The sequence below is a fragment of the Notolepis coatsorum genome (assembly GCF_963971535.1).
Source record: "Notolepis coatsorum genome assembly, chromosome: 11".
Lineage (NCBI taxonomy): Eukaryota > Metazoa > Chordata > Actinopteri > Aulopiformes > Paralepididae > Notolepis > Notolepis coatsorum.
The window spans coordinates 27,349,368-27,366,529 of NC_140175.1; the positions used below are offsets into that span (position 1 = coordinate 27,349,368).

General features: G+C 43.7%; 1 protein-coding gene across 1 annotated transcript in view; it reads right to left on the reverse strand.

Annotated features, from left to right (window-relative positions):
• mamdc4 (MAM domain containing 4) overlaps positions 1-17,162 on the reverse strand; it is a gene marked incomplete at both ends in the record, with an annotated part of 52,837 nt that overhangs the window by 19,318 nt on the left and 16,357 nt on the right. Inside the window, 14 exons of the mRNA XM_084324877.1 lie at positions 489-579; positions 2,659-2,786; positions 3,236-3,376; positions 3,966-4,179; positions 5,421-5,548; positions 6,075-6,209; positions 6,430-6,534; positions 9,236-9,344; positions 11,605-11,744; positions 12,310-12,447; positions 14,518-14,619; positions 15,018-15,041; positions 15,255-15,345; positions 15,792-15,947. Coding sequence (XP_084181003.1) covers positions 489-579; positions 2,659-2,786; positions 3,236-3,376; positions 3,966-4,179; positions 5,421-5,548; positions 6,075-6,209; positions 6,430-6,534; positions 9,236-9,344; positions 11,605-11,744; positions 12,310-12,447; positions 14,518-14,619; positions 15,018-15,041; positions 15,255-15,345; positions 15,792-15,947 — 1,702 coding nt within the window. The remainder of the gene's footprint in view (positions 1-488; positions 580-2,658; positions 2,787-3,235; positions 3,377-3,965; positions 4,180-5,420; positions 5,549-6,074; positions 6,210-6,429; positions 6,535-9,235; positions 9,345-11,604; positions 11,745-12,309; positions 12,448-14,517; positions 14,620-15,017; positions 15,042-15,254; positions 15,346-15,791; positions 15,948-17,162) is intronic.

Here is a 17,162-nt window from a genome sequence, read left to right on the forward strand (position 1 = left end):
AGGTAGACACAAGATATGCATGGTAAAAAAAAAAGACATGCTGAGTTCCTGAGAAACTGGTTCCTATATACACTACTATACTATATACAATTTACAATTTTAACTCTTAATGTGTACCTGTGTACTAATAGTACCTCCTTCCTTTAAAGTGACTTTCTAGTTTTATAAAGTGACATTTTGTTCAAGTGATAGTTTTAGCGGTTGCCACATGAGTCATCGAGTCTCTACTAATTGGAACCTACACACCAAACCCACCTGGACTACAACGTATAATGTATGACGTTATGCACATTTGATTACACATTGTTTACTTTCTCATATTCTTATATTCAGAGTAAATTATATTGTTTACACTGTTTATTATTATTCTTTCCTCATATTCTTTTATATTCTGATATAATTTCATTGCCTATATTTACTATTAACAATGCACTCTAGCTGGAGGAGATGCAGTTTGAATGGAAGCTAAGGTAGAACAATATACAGACCTAGATTCTGACACGGGTGCGCTGAGAAGACAACGTCATCGATTGCAATATGTGTGTTTTTGCCACCCGCTCCGACCACCTCAAACTCCAGCTGAAATAAATGAAAATGAATCAATCAGTGGGTAATTCATTAATACCGTGATTGATTCAATGATCAATGTTATATTCAAAACAGCCTTAATAACATCTATCAACACCAGAGGTTGATTAATTGATTCTGTGATTTATTTAATGATCACGTCTCACAATTCACCAAGTGTCTACAACAGCCATACCAATACAAAAAGTGTTTCACCACTGGCTGGATATACAAAACATATGATTAGGCAGTTCACTCAAAATTAAGAATTCCAATATGTCATTTCCATGGCCTAGGAAAGTTAAATCAATATTTGTGAACATGAGCTACACTCTCATAAAGCTAGAAACCAGAGAATCAAGACTCAAACTTGTGATGTCATCAGGTATAAAGTCTGGAGCTGCTCCATAGACAATGAATGGGAGACTGATTTTGTGGAGCCACAGAATCTTTGTTTGAGTTTTTACATCTAAATGAGCTTCATTCTACGTTCTTGTTTTCACTTCTGAAACTTCTGAACGCAGCGGCCCGCCTGATCTCAAACCTACCGAAGTCGGCCCATGTCACCCCACTTCTTAGGGACCTGCACTGGCTCCCCATTGCTGCACGAATCCGCTTCAAGGCCCTTGACCTAGCATACCGTGCGGCAAAGGGAACTGCTCCCGCCTACCTCCGGTCAATGGTCTCTAACTACACACCCTCAAGACCCCTACGCTCTGCATCTTCTGGCCGCCTCAGACCTACTCCTATCCAAGCTCCGGGAGGGTCATCAAAGAGAAGTCGCCTATTCTCAGTCCTTGCCCCACAATGGTGGAATGAACTACCCACCCCAGTTAGGACAGCCGAAACACGTCCAATCTTTCGCCGTCGACTAAAGACTCACTTCTTCAACCATTATCTGAATTAAAAAAAAAAAAAAAAAAAAAAAAAAAAATCTAACCCTAACTAACCATACTGTCATGCACTTGTCCTAATAAACTAACCTACACTGTAGCACTCAACACTTTGATGAACATTGTTACTCAGCTGATAGAGTTGTGCTCTTCCTGATGGCTTGTCGTACAGAACTTGTAAGTCGCTTTGGATAAAAGCGTCAGCTAAATGACTAAATGTAAATGTAAATGTAAATGAAACAGAAAATGAAACTAACTACTCACTGCCGTATTTGTTATCCGTTACTTGTGGTTTTATGTTCCTGTGTATTCTTATTGTCCTCCGTTTCCCTGTGGTTCTATGTTTCTTTGTTTTCTTTGTTTCTTTTTTGCCTATTGTCAGCGACTTTGGGTCTTTGAAAGGCGCTATACAAAATAAATGAATTATTATTAATTATTATTATTATTAAAATGTATCCGCAGGCACTGAACATCCCCCTGGGTGCTCTCAGTGTCACCATTGTACCCTTGACAAACCAATAAAGAAATCGCGAAATAACCGGTGGCTACAACAACACACAGTAACTACATGCATCATTGTTTACAATGAACGGTGGGGCTAATCGAAAGGACTGGACACGGACAAGTTAAACTAACCTAAAGTTAGTTGTTCACCAACAATCTACAGACACAAACAAACACAGAATCTGACTGTTATATAAAATTAATTGATTGCTGTTTAACGCGTCCGTGTCCAGTCCTTTCGATTGGCCCCACCGTTCATTGTAAACAATGATGCATGTAGTTACTGTGTGTTGTTGCAGCCATCGGTTAATTCGCGATTTTTTATTGGTTTGTCATGACAAACCAATTACATAATCCAACATATGTGTAAAGAAACAACATATTCCAGTTAACGGTATATTTTTTTAATGATTTGTTACGGCGAAATCAATACTTCCATTTGTATAAATTGCGCTAAGCGGAGCTTAGTATTCCTGCCTGGCTGAGTGGCTTGTTGCGGCTCATGCGCATGCGCGCGCTCGGCCAATCAGAGCAACGCGGAAGGGCTTGTTGCTTGCCGAAAGGATACAAGCAACCCGGACCTCTGGCACGAGGAGCAGTGTGTCATATTCAACCCTTCAGGAAATATCTGAGAACGAATGGTATCGCGGCTACCGAGGAACCCCCCCCCCCCCTCGGCTCCCGTGTTCCGTACCTGCCAGTCAGAAAGTGTGCTGCTGATGTTGCCGTGGCCATGGCGCCAGACGTCTCCCTGGCTCAGCCTATCGGAGAAGACCTTGACCCTTTCTCCATTTTCCGACTTCATGTACACAGTCAGCGTACCTGGAATGATACAAGGCAAGTATATGAACACAATAACAACCAAGAGCTTATATTGCCTTGTGGTCCTTTGAGCGTAAAGACAGTCAAACAGGTGCAAATATTCACAGCCTGAAAATAATCTAATGTAGTATAGAACTTTACCCTTAGGATAGTGAAACCTTTATAAGGCACAAAAATACAACCTTTTGTACAATATTAGAGGTTCACCAATACAATTATTAAGTATCTCTCTCTCTCTCTCTCTCTCTCTCTCTCTCTCTCTCTCTCTCTCTCTCTCTCTCTCTCTCTCTCTCTCTCTCTCTCTCTCTCTCTCTCTCTCGCTCTCGCTCTCCCTCTCACTCTCTCTCTCTCTCTCTCTCTCCCTCCCCCTCTCTCTCTCTCTCCTCTCCTTCACTCTCTCAGAGCAATTGTAATATTATAAATACTAAGGTTGATGGTGGGGGTCTTACCAGGATTCTTCGATATTCCGGAGTGATACCAGAACTGAACACACGTGGTCTTAACTGCTCCCACGCGCTTGGCGGAGGTCAGATATGTTGTACTGCCAACTGGTAGGACGTCTGCATCAGTGTTTAATATCATGTAGTATCCTGATGACCACAAACACAGAGGGAGTCAGTCAGTGTCTAACATCATGTAGTGTCCTGATGACCACATGCCTGTGTGAGTAAGTATGTCTGTCTCTGTCTCTGTCTATGTCTCTGTGTGTGTGTGTGTGTGTGTGTGTGTGTGTGTGTGTGTGTGTGTGTGTGTGTGTGTGTGTGTGTGTGTGTGTGTGTGTGTGTGTGTGTGTGTGTGTGTGTGTGTGTGTGTGTGTGTGTGTGTGTGTGTGTGTGTGTGCGTGCGTGCGTGCGTGCGTGTGTGCAAAGCAGGTCAATATTCAGATATACGGATGGATTAAAACATTTCTGAAAAGCTTAATTTCCATCTATACATCAAATTAATGAAGAATGCATGTGAAGCCATAGCTCTATGGTCTTATTACATCGTGAATAGATTGCCTAGAGTGGCAGTGTGGCAAAAATATTGTTCTTCCCTCCCAACAATAAAGCACAGTGCAGATTGTTCCTGTTTATTGAAAGACTGTGTTATTAAATCAGCAAACATCAGATATACATTTACATTATACATTATTTACAAGTATTGTGTATAATATCTAATCTATCTGTGCTCTCTCACCCAGCCGAGTCTCCAGTGTGTGGTCGGTTCTAGGTCCAGTGTTACTGGCCTGCCCGCTCTGGTGGAGAAAGCGGGTGGCGCCAGCGCCGGTGAATCCACAGAGCTGGCCTTCGAAGGAGCACATCCTGGGCACAGTGCACTGGCGCTTCACAAAGGCCACGTCGTCAACGGCCACCCGCCCATCGAAGCCAGATCGAATCGTCTCGAACACCAGCTGTTCAGAGTTTACACACGTGGGAGAGGGAAGAGGGGGGCGACACGCAGAGAAAGAATGAGGAAATAACATTTCCACCCAAAATAACCAGTGTTATTTATTTGAACTATTACCGTAGATTAGATTCTAATTTATTGTCATCCTACATCCCAAGTACAGTACAATGAAAATAAGTTTGGCATCCAACCAGAGTGCAAATTAACAGTAAAGTGCAACAGAAATGTATAGTATAGGTGATTAAACTGGATATAAAATATATAAATGAGTACTACTGAGTGTAGTGTACAGTGATACAGGTATAAAGACAGTATGGTAGTAGTCATACTGGCCAGCAGCGTAACTAGTAAGAATAGATAAGGGATATGTACAGATATAGAATTGTGGGAGATAAGACCCCCTTCCCCCTCTCTCTTTCATCTTTCCTTCCTCCCCCCATTCCTTCCTACCCCCACCTTACCATAGTCCCCAAAGAGGTCACACCCCTATGTTCATGTATTCCTGTGGCCCCCACCCCTTCCAGTTTTGTATAAAGATGTTCCAAGATCCAGTGGGGGGGTCTCTCTTCCCAGGTGTCCTAGCTAACCACTTAGTTGAGAGTCATCCAGCCTAACTCTTACTATTTTGTATTGATACTTTGATTGAGTTACTAAATCGTATTAACCAGGTCTCTTTGGACTGAGTAAGTTATTAGCTTCGGCTCCTTTCCACCACAGTATCTACAGATATAATGTATTGTATTGGTTAGAGCCAGTATTTAGATTTTTATAAGAAAAGCCACTTAATTGTGACGTCTGTAGTCAACGCACTATAAAGGACTACAAATCCCACAGCGCCTTGCGCTAAAGCCGCAATGAAGGCAACCTGTTGAGAGACGCGGTCGGGAAACAGTTTTTAACCGTTTCATATCGTTTCATACCTTTTCCTACCTTTTCATAACGTACCTTTTCGTATTATACGTACATACAACTTGTACAAATACCCTTTAAGTTATAAAGTCATATAAGCATTATCAAGAAAGAAAGAATCCTTTTCTTTGGAATTCTGAGCAAACACATCGCGACATCATCGAAACCATCGGAGGCCAAGCAACACTTCGAACTGTGAGTAATTTAAGGAAAGAAACGAGTTAGAACTGTCTGTTTAAAGCGTCTAGTGGCTTGATGGAAAGACTGATTGATTGATTGACAATGGAAGGAAGCCACGACAGTATTGCACTGATGTCGGTAGTGTCTGTGCCGCACCTGGAAGTCTATAGGCTGGTCGGGTACAGGGCAGTGGGCCTCATGCCACGTGTTCCCATGGGACCCACTACGGGTCCAGAGCAGGTCTTCATCTCCCAGGCGATTTCGCACCTTTACATTCAAAACACCTGGATAGGATGGGCAGAAGAAGGGAGGCGAGACAGGGGGAGCATGAGAGAGAGGTGAGAGAGAGAAGAAAAGGAGTGGGAGACGTAAGATAATGGGATATGATGATCAATGACAGCCGATATGTATGTATGTCTCACTCTTCTTTTTTTTTGGTCTTTCGATCTTTTTCTCCCATCCCGAATTTAGTCGTTATGCCAATTCCCTTCCTGGTCATTGTGCGCATTGCCTTACTGTCGTTCTGCGGAGGGAGGTGTAGACTATATCACATGCCTCCTCTGATACATGTGGAGTCGCCAGCTGCTTCCTTTCACCTGACAGAGAGGAGTTTCACTGGGAGAGAACGTAATGCATGTGGAGGTTCACGCTATTTCCCCTAGATCCCCTCCCTGCTGAACAGGTGCCCCGGATTCTAACCCAGAGTCTCTGCGGTGGTAGGCGAGTGCTTAGACTTCTACGCTTCCCAGCCATCCCTATGTCTCACTCTTCAAGCGATGCCACTCGATCCCTTTGCAGTCAACGTCCTACCTGTGTCAGGCCCGTAGAGTTTGTAATAGAAGGACAGGCAGTGTTCTCCAGTGATCTGTCGCAGAGGATACGATAGCAGGCGTCCAGACACGCCACGCAGTGAGGAGTGCCACACATCTACAACAAGACTTTGACCTGGAGGTAGAGAGAGAGAGAGAGAGAGAGAGAGAGAGAGAGAGAGAGAGAGAGAGAGAGAGAGAGAGAGAGAGAGAGAGAGAGAGAGAGAGAGAGAGAGAGAGAGAGAGAGAGAGAGAGAGAGAGAGAGAGAGAGAGAGAGAGAGAGTAAGCAACACACTTTTAGGCCTACAGTTCAGAAACCTCTCACGATATATTTTGACGTAAAGAATACGTTTACCGAATCCAATGGAGTGGTCCATCCCAGAGAGCAGGGTCCAGTCAAAGTTATCGGATTTATCCTGGTACCAAGCGCACAGTCCATCTTCAAAGTTACACGACATACCTGTCCGCGACAACATCAAATAAAGGAGGGTCACCATATAGCAGTACCATGCAATAGCATGAGTAAGATAAGATATTCCTTTATTGATCCCCTTGGGGAAATTCAGACATCATAGCAGCAGGGGGAGGTGGGGGGTACAGGTATGGGCATGGGCATGGTAATAGTAGAAGACATAAATATAGGCAATACAATTATAGTACAGCAGAAAAAGTCAAAATAAGCAGTGTAAGCTATATAATTAACTCTGAATATAAGCATATGAGCAAGTAGGCAGTGTAATCAAAGGTGCAGATGAGGGTCTGTATGCCCTATATGTCACGTTCCACCCGGTCCTGCCCTTGTCCCCCTCGCATTCCTGGACTTATCCCTGCACCAACCCCTCTCCACTCCTTCCCTTGGACAGTTCCCCTCACATCCCCCACTCATTCATGGTCCTCTTCCTCCACCTGCTGGACAATTCCCATCATTACCCCTTGGACTCAGTGTACATTTATGTCTGGTTAAATTGTCTATATTTCTCAGTGTTCTCCCCATCTTGTTGTCTCTCCCAGTGTGCCTTCTGCCCTTTGTTTTCCCTTGTCTGGTTTAGGTTGTATTCTTGTCTTTAGTATTATGTCCCCTGTGTGTTTAGTCTTGTCGTTCTGTTCCCATCCCAGGTGTGTCTCATTTCCAATCAAACATCATGTGTCAATTAGTCTGTGTATATGTCTTGTCTGCCCTGCCTTCCTTGTCGGTTCATCGCTCTGTTATCCTGTATCCTGTTTATCCTGTTTCCTGTCGTATTCGTGGTTAGTGTTATTCCTGTGCATTTAGCTGGTGTTTCCTTCATAGTACTTAGTGTTCCCGTGTTAGCTTTTGTGCCTTGATGTTTTCGGTTTTTGCTGAGGTTTTTGTTCGTGTGTTTTGAAGTTCATTTTTGGTTGTTGAATTTAGCTTTAAGTTCTGAGTAAAGCTTGTTCTCTTTGAATTACACCTGCCGTGTCCTGCCTGCTTCCTCCTCGTTCTGTCTGCTATTGGGTCCTTCCACAAAACCCACCCTGTAACACTATCAGTTATGTTATATGTTACAATAAATATGGTCAATACCACTTAGAATCTGAATGTATACTATGAGTAAGTAAAGTATACAGTGTATACACAGGTGCAGAGTACACTCTATGTCTGGAAGGTCGGGAACCTTTTCAATTACAAAAGCCATTATTTTGGGCCAGCGGCCATCAGGCTCCACAACCGGGGGCATGGACTGCTGCCAGCAGCTGGAGAACTAACGGTGGCAGAACTTGAGAACTATTAGAAATGTAAGATTTGGGCGCCCCAGTGGCGAACCACATAACGCGCTGAGTCGCGGCACGGCCGACCCGGGTTCGATTCCCGGACCTGTCGTTATTTGCCGAATGTCTTCCCCCCACTCTGTCTCCCGTTCCTCCTCTCTCTCTCTCTCTACTCGACTGCCCAGTAGTAAAAAGCGATAAACGCTAAAAAATTAATCTTTAAAAAAAAGAAATTTAAGATTTGGTGACTCCTAACCACCAAAACCTGCACGGACTATAACGTATATTGTGACCGATAGGGTACAGACCCTCATCTGCACCTTGTACTGTTTACTTATACTTAATAGTATATATTCATATTCAATTTATTTTATTGCCTATATTTATTGTAACATATATTATGACCGATAGGGCATACAGACCCTCATCTGCACCTATTTTTATACCATTTAATTTTCTCACATTTTATATTCAGATTAAAGTGTATTGGTTATATTCATGTCTTTATTCTATTACTCTGCCCATACCTGTACCTATCCTCCCCTCCCCCCCCATGCTGCTATGACCCAACATTTCCCCAAGGGAATCAATAAAGAAATATCTTATATTATCTTATTTCCTTAGTTTTTATCAGATACACATGAAAAGAGCCACAGCTAGGTTTACACTTCTATTAGAAATATTACCACGTTTATGTATTAACTACTGTACTGAAAGACACACTGGAAATAGAAGCTCCATTACAATGCCATCCATTGTATTGTTCCTGCAGGAACAGTGCTGCTGTCAATACTTTTTTAAAGATATTTTTAGGGCATTTTTAAGTGCTTTTTATTGACGGGACAGATGGAAATTTGGGAGAGAGAGAGAGAGATGGGGACTGGGGAGGACCTGCAACACATGTCCCTGGGCCGGATTTGAACCCAGGACGTTGCGACCATAGATATATATAGAACACTAGATAGCTTAAGGCGGAGTCACCAGCGCCACCATCTTGCTCGAGTCAGCCTTGAGTGAGAGTGAGTGAGCTGCACAGACAAAAATACTCATAACTCGCTGAAATATTGACAGATTTACAAACGGTTTGGTTTATTACAAGCATTATTAACGTGGCTATGATTCAAGCGGTTTGTAAAAAAAACAGTCAATCAGTCAATATTTCAGCGAGTTATGAGTATTTTTGTCTGTGCAGATCACTCACCCTCACTCAAGGCTGACTCGAGCAAGATGGCGGCCCTACGACGACGTCGCTCTCCATTGGCCGGCAGCGCGGGTAAGCTATCTAGTGTTCTATATATATCTATGGTTGTGACTACAATGCCAGTGCATTTACGTGGTGCGCCACTGGGACTGCTGTCAATCATATGACACCATAGGTTCCCTCTCTACCGCCACGCAACAACATGTCCACACAGTCACATCATGGTTACCTGTCGGGGCCATTGGATAATAACCAGCGTAACAATCTATGAATCGGACGTCCTTCACTTTGATCTTGGAGTCCGGAGAGAGTATTCTGGCTCGGGCTTCAAACTGCAGCTAATGAATACAAAACAGAGCAGCAAATAAACGTGTGGGACAGTATGAATGTGTGTGAGAGAGATAATCAAACTTCAATAAAGAAAAAAGACCCTGATCCCTGATATCAACATGGTAGTGTGTCTACATCCCATCGCCCAGAAGGACCTACGGTTTCATTGAATTTCAAACCTTTATTTAAACTCGAAAGGCAACTGAGGTTTCCTTCATTTACAGTCACGTTGAGTGTACATACAGAAATTAGCAAAAAGAAGGCATATAAAATCACACAGCATATAAAATCATACCAATAAGACAACAAGGCCGAGGCAAAAGCAGGGATAACAAATCAATTAAAATACGTACAACTTGATTGATGAAGGTTGGAGATCAAGGTTTTAAACTCTAACAGAGGGTATAATCTCAAGCTTTAAGGACTGTTGGAGTTCATTCCATGAGCTAGAGGGGCATCATAGCAAAATGCAGATTTACCCTGTTCTGAGAAAACTCTGGTGACCTTAAGGACCAGCCAGTCACTAGAACGGGTTCCATAGGTTCCAATAATGATAGTAGTATAAGGAGGTAGCTTACCAATAAGGGCCTTAAAAAACAACAAACACCAGTGTTTGTTGCGCCTCTCCATCAGAGAGGACGAACCAACCTTCTCATAAAGGACACAGTGATGAGTGTCGTATCTATCATTAGTGATGAAGGTTAAGGTTAGGTCATAACAAGGTAAGATTTATGAACAACACATTTAGGGGGAAAATACGACCAGTTACAGCTGTGCTGCTTGGCCAACAAGTAACGACACACTTCTGGGTCACAGCCAAGGAAACTATAAAAGAAGGAAGGGTCATCACGTCAGAATACCAGCGCTCTATGCCCTGCTTGGTCCCAGACATTGTTGCCTCTTCTATTGACACCTATGGGAGATGCATGGAGAAGCAAAATATACAATATATATACAATATATATACATCTGAGGAAATATAGATCAACCAATATATCAAACTTTAGCTACGTAGCTAACAATGCAACAAATTGCCAACGATTCTGACATCCGAGGTAATAAACGAATTAAACCGAACGTTTCCACACTTAGCACCAATGCGCGTTCACGAGTGACGTGATGACCCTTCCTTCTTTTATAGTTTCCTTGGTCACATGTAAATTTAGAATTTGAATACAGGCATACATACAATAGAACTGACACCAAAGTCTGACACCAAGTAGAGCATAGAATGCTGGTATTCTGACGTGATGATGACCCTTCCTTCTTTTATACTGTAGTTTCCTTGGTCACAGCCAAGATCCATCCAAGTGATGGGACCTAGACTCTACCATATTGAGTCCTCCCCTGAATGGAGCAGACTGTACCATATTGAGTCCTGTCCTGAACGGAGCAGACTCTACCATATTGAGTCCTCCCCTGAACGGAGCAGACTCTACCATATTGAGTCCTCCCCTGAACGGAGCAGACTGTACCATATTGAGTCCTGTCCTGAACGGAGCAGACTCTACCATATTGAGTCCTCCCTTGAACGGAGCAGACTGCACCATATTGAGTCCTGTCCTGAACAGACCTAGACTCTACCATATTGAGTCCTCCCCTGAACGGAGCAGACTCTACCATATTGAGTCCTGTCCTGAACGGAGCAGACTGCACCATATTGAGTCCTGTCCTGAACGGAGCAGACTCTACCATATTGAGTCCTCCCCTGAATGGAGCAGACTGCACCATATTGAGTCCTGTCCTGAACGGAGCAGACTGCACCATATTGAGTCCTGTCCTGAACGGAGCAGACTCTACCATATTGAGTCCTGCCCTGAACGGAGCAGACTCTACCATATTGAGTCCTGCCCTGAACGGAGCAGACTCTACCATATTGAGTCCTCCCCTGAACGGAGCAGACTCTACCATATTGAGTCCTCCCCTGAACGGAGCAGACTCTACCATATTGAGTCCTGCCCTGAGCGGAGCAGACTGTACCATATTGAGTCCTGTCCTGAACGGAGCAGACTGCACCATATTGAGTCCTGTCCTGAATGGAGCAGACTCTACCATATTGAGTCCTGCCCTGAACGGAGCAGACTGTACCATATTGAGTCCTCCCCTGAACGGAGCAGACTGCACCATATTGAGTCCTGTCCTGAATGGAGCAGACTGCACCATATTGAGTCCTGTCCTGAATGGAGCAGACTCTACCATATTGAGTCCTGTCCTGAACGGAGCAGACTGTACCATATTGAGTCCTGTCCTGAACGGAGCAGACTGTACCTGGAAGCGATTTGGCCTGGCTCCTATAGACACCTCGGCCTGCCGCCACTCCTCCTCCTTGATTCCCGTCTTCCCGCTGAACTCCCACAGCTTGGGCTGGTGGCCCAGAAAGCTGTCAATCACAATGACTGACAGGTCACCTGCCGGAGAGGAGGGAGAGTCCAAGGGGCGGGGGACGGGGAAAAAGACAATAAATAAATAATACAATAAATATAAATGGTAAATGGCTGCATTTATATAGCGCTTTTATCCAAATCGCTTTACAATTTGTTCTTCACATTTGACCCATTCACTCACGCATTTACACACCGACGGCGGAGGCAACCATGCAAGGTGCCAACCTGCTCATCGGGAGCAGTTAGGGGGTTAAGTGTCTTGCTATCTGAGGAAATATACACCAACCATATCAAACATTACCTAGTTTACAATGCAACAAATTGCCTATGATTCTGACATCCGAGGTAATAACCTGTTTAAATGATAGGTCATAAAAACGAGGAGATGGCGAGATACCAATCAATTCAATGTCGGCCGAACTGAACGTTTCCACACTTGGCACCAACGTGCGTTCACACGCTACACAGTGACACGATGACCCTTCCTTCTTTTATAGTTTCCTTGCAACGTAACAGGAAATGCACTTAGGCCCATTTAGAATATTTATGTATGTCACGTTTGAAAAGGTCTCTATATATGTACACGTACCGATGTGAGCAGGTGTCCCGGTGAGGGCGAAGGAGAAGCTGAGGGTGCAGGCGGGACCAGAGGGGCCCAGGGGTGGGGTCTGTGTCCTGGCATCAGTCTCCAGCTGTCCTGGAGCTCTGGTCACAAGCAGGTGCTTCTCTGACGGAGGGGTGGGAAGAAGGAAGAGAGGGTGAGAGGGTGCGAGAGAGAAAGAGAGAAAGAGAGGGTGAGAGGGTGTGAGAGAGAGAGGGTGTGAGAGAGAGAGGGTGCGAGAGAGAGAGGGTGCGAGAGAGAGGGTGCGAGAGAGAGGGTGCGAGAGAGAAAGAGGGTGTGAGAGAGAGAGCGAGAGAGAGAGCAAGAGCGAGAGCGAGAGAGAGAGAGAGAGAGAGAGAGAGAGAGAGAGAGAGAGAGAGAGAGAGAGAGAGAGAGAGAGAGAGAGAGAGAGAGAGAGAGAGAGAGAGAGAGAGATTCATTGACAGCGGACATGGCCGGTTAGCCTTCGGGAGAGGTGTTACAGTACTAGTCGGACAATGCCTAGGCCTAGGCTAACCGGCCATGTCCGCTTCCATTCATTGTGCTAAGCTAGGCTAACGTGCAGCCACATAGCTTTCTAGTGAACGGAAGAGGAGAGGAAACTGGTATCTATCTTCTTGTGTGTCTCTCTCTGGAGAAGACGGTAAGCTCATTTCCCAAAAAAAATTCTTTTAAGTTAAGTTGAGCCTTTATTATTAAATGAATAAATGCTAACTATCTAGGAGCCGTGGGCAGCCACACACAGTGCGGTGCCTGGGGACCAACTCCAGTTGTAATGCCAGTACCTTGGGTCAAGGGCAGTGGCTGGAAACCTTAGCATTAGGGATGGGTACCGAATTCGGTACTTTTGAGGTACCGAACCGAAACACGTCGGTACTACCGAGTATTGAATCAAGTGAGAAACCCAAAAAAAAAATAAAAAAATAAAAAAATTATTCATTTTATTTTTTTTTACTTTTTTACTTTTTTATTTTCATGTCAACGTTCACACGCACAATATATGCTTACCTAGGATTTGACTTGATTCAACAACAAAGCAGTCGGAGCAATGACAAGCCGAAAACTGTCGAAATTGGAAGTTTGGATTTTTTTTTTACGACTGAGGTAGGCAAATTAAATTTCTTGAGACTAAAGTACAGAAAAAAGGTACCGTTGGGTACCGGTATCGATTCACAGGTACCGGTACCGGTATCGGTTCAAATGTGAAAGGTACCCATCCCTACTTAGCATGCATGTCTTTTGGAGGAGAAGAAGAAGAGGAGGAGAGCACTGGAGCCCATGTGACCACATTCACAGTCACCCTGCGGCCAATTTTGCTCTCATGTCGCGCTCAGCTTGGGATTCCTTTCCACCCGGTTCCCAGGTGAATACGGCCAATGTATCATTTGTGTTGAGCAGCAGACCTCTCGACACACAGCAGCGTCCTCTTCAGATGCTTCAACCCATTGTCGTATTTGAATGAAAACATCAATCAAAAGACAACGTGCATGCAGACACACACACACACACACACACACACGCACACGCACACGCACACACACACACACACACGCATACACACACACACACACACACGCATACACATGCATGCACGCCCGTACACCTTGTACCGAGAGTGACTGAATGCTTGTTGCCCTACCTAGCAGGCCTGAAAACCTATCCGTTCAAAAAGGCCTTTGACTGTTAGCTTTTTATTTTTATTTTCTTGTGCTGTTGTTTTTGAATTTTCTGTTTATACTATGTTTTTTATTAACTATGTTCTATTTTTATCAAATTTTTATTCTGTATTTTATTTGTTTTACTAATAACTATTTGATTATTTTAACTATGTTTTAACCCTGTAGTGTAGCACTTTGGGATCCCAGCGAACAAAAAGTGCATTACAAATTCAATCTATTATTATTATTATTATTATTATTATTATTATTATTATTATTATTATTATTATTATTATTATTATTATTATTATTATTATTGTTATTGTTATCGTTGTTGTTGTTGTTGTTGTTGTTGTTGTTGTTGTTGTTGTTGTTGTTGTTGTTGTTGTTGTTGTTATTGTTATTATTATTATTATTATTATTATTATTATTATTATTATTATTATTATTATTATATTATTATTATTATTATTATTATTATTATTATTATTATTATTATTATTATTATTATTATTATTATTATTATTATTATTATTACCTTCTTCAGCGGTGGTGTTGTACATGTCATTCAGCACCCAGCCTTGACCCCCAAGACTGACGTCTGTCCAACCGGAGCTGCCCTGAGCGTAAGAGAAATCACCTGGAACACATGGACACATGCAAGTGTTCATCACGGCACGTCACTAAACATCACATCAACGCACAAACACCTCATGGGCTGGCATCATACTTTTACAGTACGCTAGGGAGTCCTAATTATTAAGTATAGGATTGTGCATGGACGAAGTAAGGTTAAGGGACAAAAACCCTGAATTGTACCCTAAAGATGCAGTTACAACCCCTTCATTTAAACTCCATAATGTTTTAAGTATATATTAAGCGGTGTGCGCATAGATTAAGGCGATTGATACCGATGATTGTTCCCCAGTGGTACCCGTACCCGTAAATACAAGACCCAGATATATGACACATAATTATGTATGATAATAACTTGCTAAAAAGTGCTATACAAATACAAATAAAGTTATTATAACTTACCACACTTGGCTTCATCCTCTGCACCTACACAGTGGGCATTGAAATTACATATCTCATATGCATGTTCGGTACAGGGAGGTGGCGGTGGTTTGGGAAACTCTGCGTATGTGAAATTCTCTGTCAAAGACGAAAGACAGACGGGAGTGAATACAAGACGTGCAAATTTTTCAAAATGTTGCAACAAATAAGACCGGCTTTGGTTTTTGTCGAATTTAAAGGGTGGACGTTTTTTTTTACCACTCGATATTCTGCATTCGGGGGACATCACTATGCTGTCGACGCCGATCCCGCCGTACGCAGTGTCCCTGATCGCTGCCATGAACACGATCTGTGACATGAGAGACAGGCTGATTTCATCTGAACCTCTGAGTCCTTGTCTTTTACTCCGTGATCATGGGAGCGTATTTTAGGCACACGGGCCGCTCGATTGTCCAAACATGACATGAAACATCCTTCTTTTGCAATATCTTATAACATTTTAAATCTTTCAAAGGATAATGTAAACAATCATACATAGCTTGAATATGAATTGTGATGTCAAACGCAAAGCGAAAAGATGTATGTAATGTATGCATGTATGTAATGTATGTATGTATGGCATGTATACAGTATGTATGTACTGTATGTATGTATATGTAGTTTTTCCCCCTGTGTCATTGTTGTTTTCTTTTCGTAGCTCTGTAATAATACTGTAATTGTCATTGTGATACTGGTTATTTCCAGGCTTTGTGTGTCAGAATCAGAAAGGAGACACGTCGTCAACCAATTACTCACGTGGAATGTGTGGTTGGTGACAATCTCTACCTCCGACTTCACCCAGACGTCACCCACCGCACCGCCTCTCTCCCACACAGGGTAGATGATGCTGTCCGCCACCAGCACCGTCAGACCCCCCGACCGCGGCCCAAACTGATGGGTATACATGACCATCTACAGTGGAAAGAAAGAGAAAAGGCCTGACGCTCAACACACTGGGTTTATGTTAGTGTCGGGATGTACAGTACATGTGCTTTCAGTTCAACACAATGGGTTCATGTTAGTGTCGGGGATGTACATGTGCTTTCAACTCAATCAATTACTAAACTCCAATTAATTTACAATAGTGTACTTTCTCCATTACTTATTAGCTATAGGGTTGGGCACCGAAATACATACATACGTACATACATGTATATATACAGACAAACAAACATACAAGTTTCTTTAATAGTTGTCATACAGAAGTACAGAATACTTTTATACAAAATGCTTCTTTCTGTTACGCTCCAGAGACTGTGCTAGACAAAAGATAAGTATGAAATAAAATAGTATAGCATGTAAAAATAGAAGTAAAAAATAGAAGTCACGTACGTAGACACAGTGTTCAGTATATACATACAAACATACATAGATACATACATCCACACATCCAATACATACATACTACTAGGCCTGTCCCCGACTAAGGATTTGTATAGTCGACTTTGATTGGCCAAAATTTGCCAATGGAGGAGGACCGAACGTGGAGGAGGGCCGAAAGCGCGCTGACCCGGACAAGATCAGGGCGGTGGTAGATTGGCCCCGACCCCACCGACTGTACACAGCTCCGGCGTTTCCTTGATTTCACCGGTTTCACCCGACGCTTCATTAAGGGGTTTAGCCAAGTGGCGGCCCCCCCTCACCGCATGCACCTCCACGACTCGCCCTTTCACCTGGACCTCCGGAGGCGGAGGCGGCCTTCTCTGCCCTGAAGGGTCCGTTCACCACGGCTCCGGTGCTGCTGGCCCATCCTGATCCTGCGAGACCATTTATCGTGGAGGTGGATGCGTCCGACACGGGGTCGGTGCCGACCATCCTCTCCCAGGACCAGAGCATCCATCCCTGCGCCTACTTCTCCCGACGATTTGACCAGAGCTGAGAAGAACTACGACGTTGACAACAAGGAGCTTCTCGCCATTCACGCCGCGCTCAGGGAGTGGAGACACTGGTTGGTAGGGAGCGAAGCTGCCGTTCCTTCTTGTATGGTCAGACCACAAGAATCTGACCTACATGAGAACGGCGAAGAGGCTGAACTCCAGGCAGGCGCGCTGGGCGCTATTCTTCAGCCGGTTCGATTACACCCTCACCTACCGCCCGGGGTCAAAGAACATCAGGGCAGACGCCCTC